The 9,769-nt window shown below is 33.7% G+C and overlaps 3 protein-coding genes across 3 annotated transcripts; 1 reads left to right on the forward strand and 2 right to left on the reverse strand.

The window, feature by feature from the left end:
• Positions 1,481–3,344, reverse strand: LOC104730276 (RING-H2 finger protein ATL13-like). Its single transcript, XM_010449421.2, has one exon. The coding sequence runs from the start codon at positions 3,082–3,084 to the stop codon at positions 1,648–1,650; it is 1,437 nt and encodes a 478-aa protein (XP_010447723.1). The 5' UTR covers positions 3,085–3,344; the 3' UTR covers positions 1,481–1,647.
• LOC109128055 lies at positions 7,130–8,286 on the forward strand. The gene is made up of 3 exons (XM_019233760.1): positions 7,130–7,440; positions 7,737–7,866; positions 7,966–8,286. The coding sequence occupies exons 1-3, from the start codon at positions 7,324–7,326 to the stop codon at positions 8,004–8,006; spliced, it is 288 nt and encodes a 95-aa protein (XP_019089305.1). The 5' UTR covers positions 7,130–7,323; the 3' UTR covers positions 8,007–8,286.
• Positions 8,932–9,726, reverse strand: LOC104730277 (putative EG45-like domain containing protein 1). The gene is made up of 3 exons (XM_010449422.1): positions 9,579–9,726; positions 9,155–9,428; positions 8,932–9,055 (listed from the first exon to the last, which is right to left on the reverse strand). Exons 1-3 carry the CDS (start codon positions 9,676–9,678, stop codon positions 9,049–9,051), a joined length of 381 nt encoding a protein of 126 aa, XP_010447724.1. The 5' UTR covers positions 9,679–9,726; the 3' UTR covers positions 8,932–9,048.

Below are 9,769 nucleotides of genomic sequence, written 5' to 3' on the forward strand. Positions count from 1 at the left end.
GTTCCATCAATCAGCATAATTTAATATTCTGCTAAGGATAAAAAATTCACTTATTCTTCACATTCATTTTTTCCCTAGCCAAAGTTTAATAGCAAGCTTGATACTTTATTAGATTATTAGGCCGAGCCCATTTTGTCATTAATTGGACTCTTAAAATGGTTTCTTAACAGTTGGACTCTTCTTGTTTACCAGTCCAATCTAAATGTCGTCACTGCTTGACGTTTTATCGTATTCAAAACGACATGTGGTCTTCTATTTTTAATGTTTTGAGGACTTGTGAGTTCTTCGGACTTACTTGGACTTTCTATTTGGTAGTTTGTTGTGGAGGAAGTAAATTATTAGGTTGATAACTAACGACTGACTTTTCATTTTGTAGGTTAGTCAAACATTAGGACAAAGTTGTCTCAAACTATTTAGAGCTCTCTATATTTCTTCACGTTCTAGCATATGAGTTATGTTTTGACTTTCAAACGCTAGCATATGGTCCAAAGTCCAAACAAGAACTAAGAATCACTTTCACCAAAACATGTATCTCACTAATATAGAAAGATAAGCCACATATGGTTATTTTTTCCTTGTTACTATTAGTATATTTTTTTTCTTCTTCTCTCAAAATTGGGATGAATTAAATTTGCACAAAAATCAATGTTATTAACGTTATAAAAGTATATGTATGTTGTCATACAATAAAGACTAAGTGACTAGTGGGCATGTAAACCCAACTGCTTCCATGCCCCCTTATTAATTCACCAATTAATGCAAAACTTTAGCCATTCAACATATAAACATAAATACGTATATATACACACACATACAAACATTCATAAATACAGTAGTAGTATATAACATCGCACAAAAATCAAGATGTCACTCTTTTGTCGTATGAGCAATTGCCTTAATTCAATGCAACTATCTTACCACCACACCCACTTTTTATCTAATGCTCCACAAGAAAGAAAAGAAAAACCAAATAAACAAAGAGAAAATCATTCCTTCAAGGTTCTTAGAATAATGGTTTGTTTCTCAAATGTAAACTATATGAATAATTGTTTTATTGTTGAAGAGAAAACTTCATATTATTCATACAAAAACATATGGTTAACAGTTTCTACTGAACAAATATAGTATGGATGGCCAACTTTGGTCTGAAAATTTAATCTAACAACACTAAATTCAGAATTTTATCTGAAGAAATCTGACTACAAAAATATAATTATCTCAAAGATGAATTATACACACCGTTTAATATAGTCACATTAGAAATATTATGGTTTCTTCAATTAGCTTTCACGTGAAGAAGAATCATACAAAATTACAAATGGTTTGTATCTTTGTCACTTTTAGTCTGTCTTAATTCACTCATTCATTACATTTAATTGAGTCGCTTTCTGGTTAGATGGATAGCTTAAATCGACTAATAACTGTAATGTCAAATAGTACTAGTTAAGAACTGAAAAGGATTTGCCAAATAATATATGAGGGCACCAAAATGTTTTCAATCTATGTCTAAAAATATATATATATATATCTCCTCCACACCACGTTTCTACAATGATTCATCTGTTTTGCACTTATGAAGACTAACACACAGAAACAATTGAAAAAAAAGTAAAACTAAATTTGAAAAAAAATATAAAGATATAGAAACTAGACATTAGATGGAGAAGAAGAATGAACAACCTTGTTTTGTCTCCCTGCTAACCAAAGCATAGTTCTCCTAGCAAAAGAAGGTGTTTTTGTCTCTAAAGACTCCGAGTTCTCTCTCTTTTGATTATCTTCTTCACAACCGCTATCAACCTTCGCATCAGGAGGATTCCGCTGATTCGATAACCCGAATGAGAATGTTCTTCCGGAAGATGAAGAAACCAATGAACCATCCTCTTTGCCTTGAACTTTACTATGCTTCTCCTTCTTCCCCCTTAACCAAATTTTCGAAACTGAAAAGCTCTCTCTTTCTACTACATTCTTCTTGGTCGTCCCTTCTTCCGCGATTCTCATTGATCCACTTCCATTGAATTTCAATCTCCCTGTTGGATCAAACCCGCATTCGGACATAACTGTCCTGTGACCGGGCAAGCGAGGGTTCTTGCTTGATGGTTTCTTGGTAGAAACATGAACCTTAAGAGCCGTTTCTTCATCCATTATATACTCATATGATCCCATTGAAAAACATCTCCTCTCATCTAACGTACTACTACTATTACCAATGTTGTTGTTGCTGTTACTACCTTCACCTATATCTATATTCCTAAACTTCCCAAGCTTAACCGCAAAAGGAACAACCTTTCCAACCAAACCACCCATTTCACCATCCGGGTCACGACCCGAGTCGACCCGGGTTAATCCAAGATCATTGTTTCCGACAAAACTCATATGAGAATTGGAATGTGAATGAGCATTAGACACATCATTATCATCATTTGCAGATACACAAGCTGCACCACCGTCTCCAATCTCTCTCGAGCTATGATCACTCGCGGATTCAAGAACGAGGAGGAAAGAAGAACGAGGATCTTGGTTGTGAGGAGAGAGATCAGAGAGGAGACTAGATCTGCACAAGGGACAAGTTGAGTGAGAGAGAAGCCAAGTATCGATACAATCCATGTGAAAGGCGTGGCTGCATTTAGGCAAAAGCCTAAGCTTGTCCTCTGTTTCGAACTCACAGAGACAGACCGCACAATCAAAAGGGTAGTTCTTGAGACCGATTATGGATTTGTAATGAAAAACAGGTAACGTGTCGATGAAGGATTGGTCAACTCCAGAATCGTGGAGGTGAAAAAGCTGTTGAAGCTGGCCTTGAAGAGCTGTAACGTTGTCGAAGTAATCTTCTCTGTCTCTGCTCGACGGTGTGAGGAGGAACCTGACTAAGAGATGAAGGAGACCAGAGATGAAGAAGATGATTGATAGGATTATGATTATCAAGAGAATGCTTGGACTGATTTTGCTGTTTAGATCGAAGTTTCCGTTGGATCGGAGAGATAAAGATGGTTCCAGTGGTGGTGGTGGTCGTGGAAGTGATGAAGGAGAGAGGTAACTCAGAGTTGTTTTGATTTCCGGGAACATATTTTCCCGAGAAAATTTCATGGGTTTGAGAGAGAAGAGAGAAAGGAGAAAATTTAAAAGGATAGAGTCAAGCTTTGTTGGTTTCAGACATGGAAGAAGCTCTCAAGAGAAAGAGAGAGAGAAGTTTGCTCTGTTTTCTTTTTTTGTTTCAAGATTTGGTTTGTAAGAGGAAAGAGATAGAGAGAGAGTGATGAATAAGAGAATTACAGGTTGGACCATATTGATGATGACAGAAGAGAAAATTTTCATTAAAGATTTCAACAGTTACACCAAGAAGGGTGTGCTTCTTGAATCTGCTGGTTTTACGAAATTTATAGTACTATATGTTAAAAAATAAAATAAATAAATGGAATTGGATCTGATTCTAAAACCTAAAGACATGCAAAGTCAATCAAAAGATTAGTTTAAACGAAGAAACAAATCAGAGAATTGAGTAAATGTAATTAACTTTTTTTTTTTTTTATTGTGAATAATATATTGTGATCTCACCAAATCCCATGCTCCCCTCATTTAAATCAACAAGACAAAGAACACCACCACTACTTTACAATCCACAAGATTAAAAAATTACAGTAAGTATTAACTTCATGGGTAATTTCAAAATTATATCGTATTTATTGTGTGTATTCAATTCGTATATTTTCATAAAATAATACTTCATCATTTGTCTGTACACACAAATTAAACAAGATAAGATTATGAAAATATCTCATGAAAAGAACATGACTCCTAATATTGAGCTAGACAAACCAAATTCCAAACTATTAATAATTCCCATTTCAAGAGTGTTCTTATTATATTTTATACATTCAGTTTCTTTGTCTTTCTTATCGTTGTATAAATATTTTATACATTTTATTTTCCTGCTTTCGTGTTACGGTGTTATTTAATTAGTGTAGGGTTCAAAAATAATACGAGTGGAGCGGGACGACAAGAAATATCATAATACTTTTTTTTTCAAATAGAAAATAAATGTAGTTTATAGCTGAATGACTAAATCATTAAATTTTGGAACGAACCATCAACTATTTTTCTTTCTTTTTTGACGTCAGCCAGTTTAAGCCAATGAATTTATTAAAACGTCGGTAGCTGCTATTTGCTCAAATGTATTCAAAAACAAAACTACGCATACAAATGTGTATTGCGTGTGGGATAGATAACAACAACTAGACACATTAGTGTATGTGAATGTATAAAAAACACATTTGGAAACTGAAAGATGTGGAAGGAACCGGATACATAGGACAAGAGGACACGGATGCAGCAGCAGTGCAAACTCTCTGTGTTATCGAGATTTGGTGGGTACCCACTTTTCTTAAGTCAAACCAGAAGAAAACAATTTCCTTTTTTCCATTCTTTTTTATTTCGAAATTAGAAGTTTGAACTTAAAGGTTTACACAAATACCTATTTTCACTTCTATTTTTTACACGAAACTCTCAAAAGGAGTATTTAGAAGTCTAGAAATATACAACTGTGGAACTAGTTTTGGGCAGTGGATCAACTTTTTGATTGTACTGAAAAAGGAGAGAAAACAAGAAATCAGCATTATAAGAAGGTTCGGTTCCTTTTCATATTAGGATCACTGGAGGCGGATCTTGTGTTACGCACTTTTGATTCATTAAAAAGAATTTACCAAAAAAAAGTACATGTTGACAAAAAGTTATAAACCGGTTAAAAAGATGTCATCACAACACAAGTCAAAACAATAAAAGGAAATTAATGTAATGTGGTTACGCCAAATATAAATAGGGGTACTATTTTGATTTGACGGAAAAATCATAAATATATATATTTTTTTCACAGCTCATTTTAAATCGACTTATCCCAACATAAATCAATTTACTCCATCTAGGAAAAAAAAAAAAAAAACTAATGCAGTTTTCATATGATCATATACCCAACAGAGTATTATCCAGCTTTTTAGCCGTTATTTGTTGTATCATTATTTTCACATATCACAAATTTAATAGTTAGCATAAACATATTAATTGATAAATATTTGCATTTGAGAAGTTGTATTTGTAATCGAAACATAATCTTGTTTAGTATAGACAAATCTAAAAAGGGTCTTGCTGATTCACTATGTCTCCATTTTAATATTTGTATTGAAATTTACGAAGGTACAGTACAAATTTATTTGTTAGACATTAAAAGTTTGGGTGCTCGATGCTTTGGCTATAGTTGGAAAGTCTACTCACTTTGTACGTAAATCTCCATAACCTACACATTTTTTACCTACTTATTTAAATATTTCAAGGTCCTTTTACAACCTAAGAAATTTGAAGGAGGAAAACATGTAAAACTGTTAACCTTCCAGAAGAAATAAGATATATACTACTATTTGTTGAAGATGTATATATTCGCTGTTTAAAATTTTTGTTTTACAAGTTTTTTTTCTTTCGGATCCACCTGCTCCCTTTGACCAATAAAACCGAGTTACTAACATAACAACTATATGAAATGTTGTAACAATCCATGTCAAATGAACATTAATAGAACTTTAAGCTTAAGGAACATTGGTGTGTACACTTTCCTTATACTATTACACACACAAAAAAAAAGTTGATCGATATCAAAAACGATTAAATTTGTGGAACAACAGCAAAAAACGATTGCTTGGAAATATATATATATATATAGGAGTGGCGTTTTTCTTACAAGGCAGGTTCGCAAAATCCGACATGTTTGACTTTGGTTATCTTGTAAGCTTTTCTACTTTTTCCTATCGAGTAAAGGAATAAATTAGAATTCGATGAATAGTTGAATACAATCATCCCGTAATAATGCAGTTTATCTGCTAAGACTAATATTGTATTGATTTTGCTTTTCATGCCAACAACTTTTAAACTCAGACTAGCTAGGTGTGGAACTTGAACCCATATGTCAAAGCTCGGAGATGAATTGAGGCCAGCAAGCCACAGCTTGGCTAGTAGTCAACCCCCATCAATATTGTATTGTTAAGTTGTACGACTTATATATATTTGTAAATGGTTTTATTATCCATGTTACATATTTCATGTCAAAACTCTAAAATTTAACATGACTAATCCAGTGAAATGCAATATGCAAAAATTAAATCATACTCTTTTTACGGATATTTTTTAGTAATCTACAACTGTCAGACAATAGACACATGAGCGGATGAGCAAATCAGCCAAAAAAACATAATTAATAAAGCTAGTACAGTTCTTATACAAGATTAGACAAAAACACAGATCAGGTTGTTTTGATACTTAATGGGAAAACAATGAGAAACATCGTAAGAGTTAGGATCAGTAGGACAATATAGTGAACTTTTAAGTTGGATCTCCCACGATCGTGTAACAACTAATTTGTCATTACATGGTTTTTAATCCTCTTAAAAAAAAAAAAACTCCAACTAAATTTGAATTTAAGAGATTAGTCAAATTGTTTGAAATGTTCTCCGTTCGACACATTTCCTCACGAAATAAATATTCAAATGTAACAAATACACATTTAGGAGATATAATAATAATGTAAAAAGAATCCCCCATGTGCATGTGTGTGTTATACAGATAACATTTATTGCTTTGCCAATAAATTTCAGACCATTGCTTAACTGTCCATCTAAATAAAACCTATATTAAATAGTGTATGGTCACCTAAACAAAACCATCTGAGAACTTAGTTCATCTCGTTCAAATGAAGAACTATATATGTCTTATTTAAAAACTCCAAATTGTAAAAATGCATAGAACAACTATAAAGTTTTTGCTTTCTGTTATTTTGTTAGTTCTATTCTATGTTATAAATGATAATATATGTTGATTGTGGTACGTGTGACGACTGACACAAAATAATTTTATTCTGTATGCTCCAACAATATATATGTAGTTGTGTCATCAATTCACTTCCACCACGTAATCTTATGATAGCTCCATAGTTGTTGTTGTCACATCAGTGATACTTTCACCAAATATTCAAAAGCCTTCGGATCCAAATTAGTGGGCTTTTTAATAACTCCGGCCCAACGTTATCGAGTCTCGCTAACCAAACGCTGCGTTTAATAGACAAACGTGAAAGAAAAGTGAGTTTAGTTTTTTTTGGCTTCTCTCTCTTTGGAAACGTCTCTGAACGAGAGAGATCATCTCGATCGTGAGAATTCAGAATTCAGTGGCCGACGATAAGAAAGGCGGCGGATTCAAAAGGAAACAACCCAAAGACCGAAGCTTTGAAGCATCTTTTTTGTTTTCATTTCAATCCTTTGGAAGAATCAAATCTATCTCAAGACTGATTGAATGAGAAACCCTCCTCCGTCTCTGCTCTCTCTCACCGTCAACGCCGCCGTGTTGAACCTTTCTCGCATCAACGATCTCTCCCATCTACCTGATCACATCATCCTTGACCTCTTCGCTGTAAAATAACTTTTAACCTCAATCCTTCTTTGGTTTTCTGGGTTTTTCGAATTAAGTGTAAAGTTGGAATTTTTAGGTTATCTTCCTTTGATTCTGAGAAGTGAGAAGTGAGGATTTTTTTAGGTGAAAGTGTAAAGCTTTAGAGCTTAGGGTTCCTTAGTAGTGTGAGGAATTGTTTTTGTGTTACAATCTGTTGGTTTAGTGGATGAATTTGAGTTATTTTGATTCGTTAGATATGGTTGAGATGCTGTGTTTCTAATTGATTCGCTTGCTGTGTTTTGGTTGGTGATGTAAAGAGGACATTGAAAGCTGGGAAATTGAATGAGAGAGTTCTGAGACTCTTTATGGCATCTGGAAACGAAGAAGTTCTTTCTATTATCGACGCTCTCAAAATCAAAATCAGCGTTTCCCCGATCCTTCCTACTCGTAAGTTTTTAGTGTTGACTTTCTTTTCCCCCCTTTTGATCTTTACATGTGTTCTTGAAGCTCAAAACTTCATTGTTAGTTAACTTTCAACATTTGCAGGATGTCATGAAAAGTTTAGATTGAACGGGACTAGGCGTTAGGTGAAAAGGTGATGAATGAGTTATCACGATGAGCGAGTTTGAAACTCGGTCCTATGTGTTCAAAAGGTCAGTTCCTAATTGCAGTATAATTTAGGCAGAAACAACAATATGGACAACTGAAGAGATACTTTGCCACATTGAAGTCTGTATTTTTCTTCTCTTTGTTGTGTAAATATTAAACGAAACTGGTCAAATTATATATATAAGCTTTGTCTTTTTCTTTTCTTCTCTCTTCTTGTGAACTTCTATGCAATCATGTAAGCATTTTTTGTTTGCGGCAGAGCTCTGTTATAGGTTTTCTAATGTTGATAGTTTGGTTATCTGTAGTCCCAAGTCCATATCTCCTCATATTCATAGAAACATCCGACTATTTTAAGTTCTTAACCTCAGGTTGATTTGGTTTCCTTCCGGGTTGGGTTTCTTTGGTAACCTGTTAAATCTGCGATTCATCGAAGTTGGAATGAGTTAGCTGGGATTAGGGGTTTTTGTTGAATTGTCCGAGTAGTTTGGGATGCACTATAATGAACATGTTTTGTCATTTGATAAAATAGGATGAATGCATCTTAGTTTCATACATTTGTTGAGATATGTTCACTCAATCTCGATGTTAGATCAAGCTAAGTTACAACCCTCTATTTGGTGGTATATGATACATAACAGAACCTGTTAACTGTCGCAAGCATTTCTTTGATGTGATCAATGATAGTTGTACTAATTTCCAGTTACATATTCTATTCATTTTTTCTCACTTCTATTTACTAAATTATGTTAATGTTAAGAAAAACAAGTAAGGTATAAATTGTTTTAAAATGAAAATGAAAAGTAAATTAAACAAAATCTAAAACTATTTTATATAGTAATTTCTTTTTGGATGGTCGTTATTGTTTAATATGCAATCGTGTATTTTGTATATGAATGTGGACGATTTTTAATCATATATTGAAACGCTATTACAAACTCGTGAATCGTGATGCTAGCTAGACATTTTCTATTAGGACTTTCTAGACTTGAGCTTTATTTTCCTTGAGAACTTCATCGACGTTTAGACCCTGAAATACAAATAAAACAATCTCATTAATAAACCCTTGGATATGATTCTTCTCTATAGTTAAAGGATATATGTGGTAAAGACTGGGAGAAATAATTACGGAGTATAATCAATGTTAATAATCCCAGCGACAGGATTAGCGATCTGAGCAAAAGCTTCTCGGGAAAGATCGATCGTAGAAGCACAGCCACTGGGACAATGGTCGACGATTCTGACAATTACGGATTTTCCGGTGCAAGGGTGAGGCACGGCGTTACGAGCTCCGGTGCATTTCACTCTGAACATTTTGCCACAAACTTGACCATTGTTCCATAATTGATCACTCGCTGCAGCTATGAACACTCCTTCTTGCTTACCTCCGTAACATGCCGATGCTATCAAACATGAAATAAAAGACCAATGGTCGTTATGATTTTTATAACATTTCGCTATATAGTTAGATATCAAAATGTATATATAAGTTTATTGTTTATCTAAATTATATTTGGTTAGACACAAAACAGAATGTAAAACAAGATTCTTACGAGTGTAAGTCGTGTAGAAAGTTCCAATTCCAGGAGTTGCATATGATGTAAAGAAGAGAAAAACAAGAACGGTAGAAAAAACAAGAATATTTTTACCCATGATGCTACGTACGTGTTTTTATTTGTTTATTTATTTTCTCTTTGTCTGTCAAGAAAGACAAATAAGAATGTTTATATCTGAAATGCAACAT

The sequence above is a fragment of the Camelina sativa genome, chromosome 12 (genome assembly GCF_000633955.1).
Source record: "Camelina sativa cultivar DH55 chromosome 12, Cs, whole genome shotgun sequence".
NCBI classification, from domain to species: domain Eukaryota; kingdom Viridiplantae; phylum Streptophyta; class Magnoliopsida; order Brassicales; family Brassicaceae; genus Camelina; species Camelina sativa.

What these genes read in the sequence shown, in the direction of transcription:
- LOC104730276 (XM_010449421.2), bottom strand. Translation starts at nt 3,084, where the DNA reads ATGAAATTTTCTCGGGAAAATATGTTCCCGGAAATCAAAACAACTCTG.
- LOC109128055 (XM_019233760.1), top strand. Translation starts at nt 7,324, where the DNA reads ATGAGAAACCCTCCTCCGTCTCTGCTCTCTCTCACCGTCAACGCCGCC. An exon ending in TCATCCTTGACCTCTTCGCT is followed by an intron (nt 7,441 to 7,736) that starts GTAAAATAACTT and finishes GGTGATGTAAAG; the next exon opens with AGGACATTGAAAGCTGGGAA. An exon ending in TTCCCCGATCCTTCCTACTC is followed by an intron (nt 7,867 to 7,965) that starts GTAAGTTTTTAG and finishes CAACATTTGCAG; the next exon opens with GATGTCATGAAAAGTTTAGA.
- LOC104730277 (XM_010449422.1), bottom strand. Translation starts at nt 9,678, where the DNA reads ATGGGTAAAAATATTCTTGTTTTTTCTACCGTTCTTGTTTTTCTCTTC. An exon ending in TTTCTACACGACTTACACTC is followed by an intron (nt 9,429 to 9,578) that starts GTAAGAATCTTG and finishes CATGTTTGATAG; the next exon opens with CATCGGCATGTTACGGAGGT.